Source organism: Felis catus, chromosome B3 (genome assembly GCF_018350175.1).
Source record: "Felis catus isolate Fca126 chromosome B3, F.catus_Fca126_mat1.0, whole genome shotgun sequence".
NCBI classification, from domain to species: Eukaryota; Metazoa; Chordata; class Mammalia; order Carnivora; family Felidae; genus Felis; species Felis catus.
In genome coordinates, this window is record NC_058373.1 from 73,802,760 (window position 1) to 73,811,130 (window position 8,371).

Consider the following 8,371-nt stretch of genomic DNA (forward strand, 5'->3'; position numbering starts at 1 on the left):
AACTAAAAAGTGAACATTGGAATCAGTTACATTGTTCACAGACATTGTTCTACAGAATGTGGGGTACACAGTACATAACTGTGAAGGAACTAGTGGAGTTGAAAGAGCAGCCAGAAGGCCGGGTTTTGAGTCCTGGCTCTGCCATCTAATGGCAGATCCTTCCATTTCTCTCATTTCCATGTCCTCAGTAGTTAAATAGGATAAAAATAACAAAACCAATTTCAGAGGGCTGTGAAGATTAAATGAGAAGGGTTCTTATGAGTTCTCCAGTAATGCAATTAGTATGGAGACCCCAGCAGCATGGCTTAGTTCACAGAGCTTTGGGCCTTAGATTTGGATTGGCAGAGAGGAAGGAGATAGGACCCTGGGTGCTGCAGGAATCTGTGGAGAATGGGTCTCCCTTCTCTGGAAGAGACTGGCCTCAACACTTCAGTTTCCCCAAGAATCTTTTCCAGGACTGCCTCACCCATTTCCTACCTCTGGGCCTTTGCTGTCCCTATATCCTTTGGGTCGAAAGCACTGTACTTTTCTCCTAAGCCTTTGCGTGAGGGTTTCCTGACTCTGAGTGAAGTCTCACCTGCTTCAGGATGCAGCTGTTTAGTGCCCCAAACCACTGGTCTTTCTCCTCATTACTATTCCTAGTATTAGATGGATCTTAAGGTCCCTGAAGGATGGCCTATGCCCTAAATATCCAGGATGGTAACTGGTTCGTAAGTTGGACACAGGAAACATTTGCTGAAAGAATGAACTAACAATAACTTTTTCAATGTCTATCATGTGTCAGGCTTTTGTGTTTTTAAATTGAGAAAGACAGAGTTCTTGCCCTCAAGGAGCTTACCATCTAGTGGTAAATCAGTTTAAGAGACATGTATAAATACATTATCTTGTTTAATCTCACAGCAACCCTTGAAGGAAGCTGGACGTTAAGAGATTTGCCCAAAGTGGTCAAGCCAGGCCAGGGCTAGTCTGAGAGGCAGGTCCTGGCACTGATGTGGAAGACCTAGTCACCTACTGCCAACTCCTGGGGTGCCTTGAGACTCCCCGCTTCCAAGGGTAATGCCTAAAGATTGGAAGGGGTTAGAAAGGTGGCCATAGTGTGCATCAGTGAAGAGCTCCAGCTCTGTCACTCATTAGCTTTGTAACCTTGAGCAGGTTACTGAGTCTCTCTGAGCATCAGTTTTCTTATCTGTAAAAGAAGAAGAATACTATAGTGGGCATCCATTGTTTTTACCTGCACAACATCCTGTCCTACTTCTGCTAACAACACACAGTTGCTGCCTTCTGTCTCCCCAGTTGTCAGTAATATGGATGGGGGTGCAGCCATGTTAACTCAAGTTAGCCAGTCATTTGCTCTCTGGAAATGACTCTTAAGTGGAATGACCCAAAGATGGAACCCCAGTGGAGGTCATTCATCCAGATGAAGTCATACTTCCTCAGACTAGGGAGCCTGTCTGGTTCCTGACCTTTCATGACTAGTTCCGCCTCTTCTGTGAGCTCCCTACTACAACCTGCCCCACCAAATCCCTCTAATAAATTCCCATTTTCGTTTAAGTTTATTATGGTCAGTTTTCATTGCTTGCAACAACAACAAAAACTTTTAATTGACCCAACACCTACCTTGCAGTGTTGGAAGGGACTAAATGATTAAGTGAAGTTTGTAAAGTGCCTAGCCCAGTCTTTAGCTGCATAGCAAGCCATCAGTAAAGGGTGGTGGCTGTCTGTAAAGTAACATGGGGTGGGGGGAGGGGGAAGGGAGATTGTTGCTGATTTTGGTTCCACTAAGAGAAACCTTCCCCGAAGAGACAGTACAACAGAAGGGAGGGAAGTCCAGGCTATGATATGCTCATTTATTCAAAATGTCTTTATTGAAACAGAATGATAGAGCAAGAAAGAACGAGGTCTGGGAGGATGTCTTTGGGCACAGGATGGAGCCCAGACCTAGTGGTTACACTGTGGAGCTCGCTCCCTGTCCCCTGACTCTTGCCAAGGAAGTGAACACAAAGCAGCAGGGAGGAGATGGGGGTGGGGACAGCCCTCTGAGCTCTCCTCGATGGCTGGCGTGAGGTGCCTCTGAGCCTTCTGGACAGCCCTGCCTTCCTCACTCAGTCCTCCCAATCGGTTCGCCAGGGCCTTATACCACCTTTCCATACAAGCCAGCCTCCTGCCAGGGTGCTCAGAGGCCACTCAGAGGGCAGGGTTGGGGGTGGCAAGCAGTGGGACATGGTCACAGCGGTTAGGGGGTGGCTGCCGCAGCAGGGAAGGCCGGCGGCACAGCTCCCCATCCCGCAGCACTTCGGGCAGGAGTTTGCGCTTGGTCTCCGGCAGAAGCATGATGCTGAGGATGCAGAGGAGGGCACAGGCCGCCAGCACCACATGCTGCAGGAAGGCTCCGTGGCCCATGTGGAGGCGCTGGGCTGGGCCACTCAGCCCTCCAAGAGCTCCCAGTGCCATGATCAGGCCCAGGCCTCGACCCCTGGGAGAGATGGAGGAGGCACTCAGCCTCTAACCATGGGCCTCACCCCAACCCTTCTCCAGCACTTTCCCCTCCCTCCCTCAGGCCCTTCCTCAGCCCCAGCAACACTGCGCTCACCGGACAGTGGTAGGGATGACTTCAGCAGCGAGGAGGGTGCTGAGGATGCCAGCAGCTTGGGAGGAGAAGAGGCCAAGGACAGAGAAAGTGGTGATGGCAGCCTCATTCAGATCTGGAGGGCCAAGAGGGAGGATGTGAATGGAAGTGAGGAGATCACGCGTGGCCTAGTCCCTGGCTTCATCCCCTTGGTTCTCTGATCCCATGGCTCTAGCCAGGTGGGCTCTCTGGGCATCCACTAATCGACTAGGGAGAACAGACAGGGTTGTGTGGTCTGGTGGGGAGGATTGTGGAAGATCTGGGCAGGGTCTGGTCTGGACTTGGGAGGTAGTGGCTGAGCCTGCCTGAGGCACCTCTGCTGGGGTTCCTTTGCTCAGCCCACACTGTGGGGAAGGGAAGATGCTCACAATCCCACAGGCCCAGCAGGACCAGGGACGCAATGCCAGTGAGGGTCATTGAGAGTAGCAGGATGCCCCGGCGGCCAAATCGGTCCACGGTAACCCCCAGGAAGACGCAAGCCAGGGCTGCTGTGCCACTGGCCAGCAGAGAGCACAGGTAGAAGTCCGATGGGCTCCCTCCTCCTCCCACAGGCTGGTAGCAGTGGCGAATGGCATGGGCAATAAAGCTGTGAGAAGGGGGACAAAGCAAACAGCAGTGTCTGAATCCCCATCCACAGCCTTCCACCACCCTGGCTGCCCTTGGCAGGGGTCCTCAGGCCTTCCCCACCCAGCCAGCCCCCATTCCAGCTACTGGCCTGGCCCTTGGCTCAGACACCCAGGCTCACTTGGTGAAGCCCAGGATAAGCAGATTTTTCCAGATGTTGCGGTAGTTGAGGAGGGAGGCGAAGGAAAAGGAGGATGTTGCAGGGAGAGGGCAGGTGTTCTCCAGGTCTTTGGGAAAGAGAGAGGAGCTGTCTGTTAGAAGAAACAGCTGAACCCAGGGTCCTCCACATGGGTGGTGGGGACCCTGAGAGGTGGCACAGCTGTAACCATGGAGAGGGCACTGTCATGTGTACATGTGAAGCATCACCTGTAGGGACCCCTGTCTCTTACCCTGCAGGGCCTCCTGGGCCTCCTCTCCCAGCATCTGCCCATGGGGCCGGTTCCGCTCAGCCAGGATCCTCAGCACGGATTGCGCCTCCTCAATCTGTCGCTTCACTATTAGCCACCTCGCAGACTCCAGAAACAAACCAGGCCAGCTAGGGGTGGGGGTGGGGGTGCACTCTGAGGTCTCCTGATCCAGGGGTGGGAAACTCCCACCTCTGAAGGGCTAGGGCTGGGGCAGGCCTGGACAAAGGGCAGTGGAGAAGAGGAAAGGTCTCCAGGCTAGAGCCAGGCTGGAGATAGAGGTGGAAATGGCCAGACAACAGGTGGAGGATGATACTAACCCATAAAACAGGAAGAGGATGCAGGGAGCGGTGATCATTCGCTGAAGAAATCGCCAGTCCTTAGAGACAAGGGCCAGGCCCAGGAACAGGAAGTGCCCCCCCACCCCCACCAACTCCCCTGCCAGGGCCACCCGAAGCCTCTGGGTTGGGTCGCACAGTTCCAGGCCTAGAGATACAGCAGGGACAGGGAGGAGACGCCAGGGAGGAAGGAGGCATGGGAGAGAGGAGAAGAAAGGGAGGGAGGACAGAGAGCAAAGTCAGACCCAGAGTGGAGGCTGTAGTCATCACCTCCCACAGACTAACCTCTGAGTGGCAAAGAGTGGAGAGACTGTTCAGTCCTCTCTCCTCTCCTCAAACTTGGGAGGGCTCAAGGGTCAGAGTCCCTGGTGGGTTCAGCATTCCCAGTTTACAGGGCCTTTCACATCAGGCCTCTTATTTGACCTTCATATCAACCCTTGTTCAAGGACATACAGCTAGTCAGGATTTCATTTTTAAATAAAGCTCCATTCCCTGACAGCAGTAAGTCAAGGGCAAGGAAGGCCTTAAAGATTTGAGGGCTAGTGGGGAGGGGTGTGGAGAAAAGCAAAGTCCCTGGATCCTTCAAAGGCTGGGGCAGAAAGGCAGCTGAGATCCTGGACAGCTGAAATTGGGGACTGAAAAGGGACTGAGGGGATCCTAGGGGGCAGTGGGAACAGCCTGGGAATGCAGACAGGCAGGCATGAGCCCCAAGGGAAGGACATCTGGGAAGTTGCCACTCACGCATTAGGTAGACACCAAGGTCAACTCCAGCAAGCAGAAAGCCCAGGAGGAATCGGAGGGCCATGACACCTGTGGAGGAGCCTGCGGCAGCCCCTCCCACTCCGCAGGGGCCCACCAACCCCAAGGTCAGCAGCACAATCCCTCGACGGCCAAACCTGGAAAGTGGGGAGGGCCTCTGGTCACCCAGACTCCCTGGGAGAGGAGTTGCTGGGTGGAGCCCAGCTGCCCCCTTCAAACTTGGAGGTATGAGGACTGGGGTAAAAAGTTGGACTGAGGCTAGAGAAGATGGGAAGGGAAGGGGACCATGGATAAGTGATGTCTGGCCACTGGCCAATGGGATGTAGTTATGGTTCTGCAGGGGTGGGACCATGGACTCTTGTGGATGGGGCTATTGGTCAGAGATGAAAGCATGGAAGCGAGACCAACCATTAGAGGGGACAGGATATTGTTTAGGAGACTTAGAACCATTGATTTCTGGGGATAGATTGGTTAGTGGGGATAGAGCTTGTCTTGCTCATACTGGTCAGGTCAGTGGGGATAAAGCTTGTGCTCATACTTGTCAGAGGAGATGAAATCACTGATATACGGGGTTGGGACTATAGATCCCTGAAGGTGGGGCCATTGGCTACTTATGCATGGGGATAGTATTAGTGAAATGTAGCTATTGATCTTAGGGGACTGATTGATTTGGGGGGATATGGCCATTGTTCTATGGGCTGTTTCATGGGTCAATTAACCCATAATGATGGTCAGTGGGGATAGGGTCCTTTGCCAGAAGATCCACTGATCCATGGGAATGGAACTATTTGTTAATACATGGGGTAAAAGTATTGATCAATGGGGATGATCATTAACCTTTGAAGATTGGACAAATGATCTTTGGGGATGGGGTGGGAACATTAGTCCTTGGGTGGATGGGGCTATTGGTCAGTGGGGATGAACCTATGGGGATATGAATTCATGGGGATAATCCGTAAGCAGGGGGGGGTCACAGACCAGAGAAGCTGAGACTATTGGTCAGTGGTGATGGTCACTGAGTATGAGTCAGTGGAGGACAGGACTACTGATCCTTGACAGGTTGGGCTATTGATCTTTGGGGATAAGACCACTGATCTATGGGGATGAAGATAGGGGTCACTGATCATTGGGAAGGGGGACTGATCTCTGAGAGTGAAACTACTGACCCACACAATGGGGCCATTTTTCCATGGGGGTGAGCTTATTGGTTAATGAGGCTAAGGGTACCGAATTTAGGAGACTGAATTATTGGAATTTGGGGATGAGGGTATTATTCCATAGGAATGATGCTATTGTTCTATGGGAATGAGGCCACTGATGCATGAGAATGGGCTGTTGACCTGTGGGTATGTGACTATTAGGCAGTGAGGATAGGTATTGATTTTAGGGATTATTGACTGTTGGGTTGTCTTTGATCTGTGGAAGTTGAGCTATTAACCCATTTGGATGGGACTGTATATGGGTGGAGATGAGTCTAATAATCTATGAGGATGATCAGTGGAGATGCAATACTTGGTCAGTGGTGATGGTGTCAAGAATTAGAAGAATTGGGAGTTTTGATCCCTGGGAAAAGCTATTGGTTGGCGGGGATAGGCTGTTGACTTTTGAAATAAGGCCATTGATTCATGCAAATTGGGCTTTTGATCTGAGAGGATCTAAGAGCACTGAAGACCCATGAGGATGGGACTATTAATCTCTGGGGGAGGGGGTGCTATTGTGGTCATTGATCTATGGGGTTTGGACAACTGACCCATAAGGGTGGAGTCATTTGTTTGTAGAATTGAACTATACAGGTCAGTGGGATTGTGGCTGTTGATACTTAGGAATTAATGTAATGATCTATAGGAATAAGGCCCTCGAGATGGAATCCATCATGTGGACGGGGCTATTAGTGGGGATGGGTCTGTGAAGATGGAGAGGGAGGTGGTTAGTGATGACAGGCACAATAGAGGAGGAGCTAGGACTTTTGATCTGTGGAGATAGTTTTTGATCAGTGGGGATGGGGCTATTGTCTTTGGAGATTAGCCACTGATCCAAGGATATGGGGATGGGGAATATGTGGTAGTGTCCCCTTGTGCAGAAGAGGTATGGAAGGAGTATTTCTTGATGGGGAGTGAAGTTGAGACAGGGATGGGCTGCATATCATTGAACAGAAGTCCAGAAGACTGTAGAGTCCAGCGGATCCTCTTCGACCTCTTGGAAAGGCCACTTGCCTGGGCTAGCCACCCTAGCACGCCCTCCTCTCTACTTGCCCCATCCCCACAGCAGCCCTCACCTGTCCGCCGGGTAGCCCAGGAACAGGTAGCCAGAGGCAAAGCCCAAGATGAAGAGGATCTGCTCCAGGATCACCTGCCAGCCCAGGTCACACACTAGATCCCACTGGGGATGTGAGAGGGATACAGGGGGCTTGAGGCCCTTTGCTCCTCGCTCTCGGCCCGCCCCCAGACCCGCGGCCCAGCAGGCTGCCTCACCTGGCCAATGGCGTTGGTGGTGAGCACCGGCAGACCGTTATAGTCCCAGTCCTTGAGACAATGGTTGAAGTCCGGCGGGGCAAAGCCGCTGCACGAGGGGTCCGTACTGGTGGCGACGCGGCTGGCGGCGCTGGCTGCTAGGGCCGCGCTGGCGACGCTAACGCCGCTGGCGTTGGGGGGCTGCTCCCAGCCGGAGGCGTTGGGGGCGAAGCCTCCGTAGTGGCAGTGCAGTGGGGGCGCCAGGGTGAAGATGGGGTCCGAGGCCATGCCCAGCGCCACGAAGAGCACGGGCAGGCAGCAGAGGCCGAGCTGCAGCTGCTGGCCGCCGCCCAGCGCCCCCACCTGGGCGAGCAGCGCTTCAAAGCTGAGGGGGCCGGGGGGCACGGCCAGCGACAGGCTGCTGCCCATTCCGTCGCCGCCCGCGTCGCCCTCCCCCTCCCGCTCCCTTTCGCGCTCCCGCTCACCCTGCAGCTGCTCCGTGGGGACCGCATCTCCGAGGGTCCCGACCTGCTGGGGGGTGGGGGGAGAAGGGTGAAGCGGAGAAAGCCGCAGAGCAAGGGAGGAGAGCCGGCGCGAGGAAGGCGGTCAGGGGCCGGGAGTGCGCGGGAGGAAAATGCCAGGCTTTAGGCGCGGGTGCGGGGGGATGATGGCGTAGCCCCGGGGGCGCGGGCACTTACTCCGTTGGGGCTGGGAGTGATCTCTACAGTGCTGTCGATTTTGCTGCCGCCCCCGCCATTGGGCTCGGGGGTCCCGGTGGCCACCCGGGGAGCCAGCTTGCCGACCGCGGAGGCCCTGTCGGCCCGCACCAAAAGGATGCGCTGTCCTTTGGCCCAGTGGGGGCACCGATGCCCGGATACAGAGGCTGGAGAGACCCCGCTCTGCAGCTCTGCAGCCGCGGGCGCCTCCTTCGTCTCTGCGATCTCTGCGCTGCTTTCCCCTCCCCTTCCTCCAGACTCTCCTCCCCTTCCCACGTCAGCAGAACCTTCGGTCCAGACTCTTCGTCAGAGAGAGGAAGGGGGGCCAGGGCCCAGGGGCTCTGTCTCCGTTCTCTGGGTCTGCGGGCCATTGCGGTAAAAGGAAAGAAAGCTGAAGGATAGTAGCTAGTCCAGGCAGTTGCCAGAGATACCTCATTTGCTTCCAATTCTTCCT

General features: G+C 54.3%; 1 protein-coding gene across 1 annotated transcript; it reads right to left on the reverse strand.

Moving 5' to 3' along the window:
- Positions 1 to 1,833: 1,833 nt before the first annotated feature.
- SLC22A17 (solute carrier family 22 member 17) lies at positions 1,834 to 8,223 on the reverse strand (the record flags this gene model as incomplete). The annotated part of the gene is made up of 10 exons (XM_019832815.3): positions 1,834 to 2,473; positions 2,591 to 2,702; positions 2,995 to 3,212; positions 3,372 to 3,477; positions 3,640 to 3,785; positions 3,975 to 4,140; positions 4,734 to 4,888; positions 7,027 to 7,130; positions 7,223 to 7,732; positions 7,900 to 8,223. Coding segments are annotated over 10 exons (2,130 nt in total), but the record flags the coding sequence as incomplete, so codon positions are not given.
- Between the last annotated feature and the right edge of the window lie 148 nt (positions 8,224 to 8,371).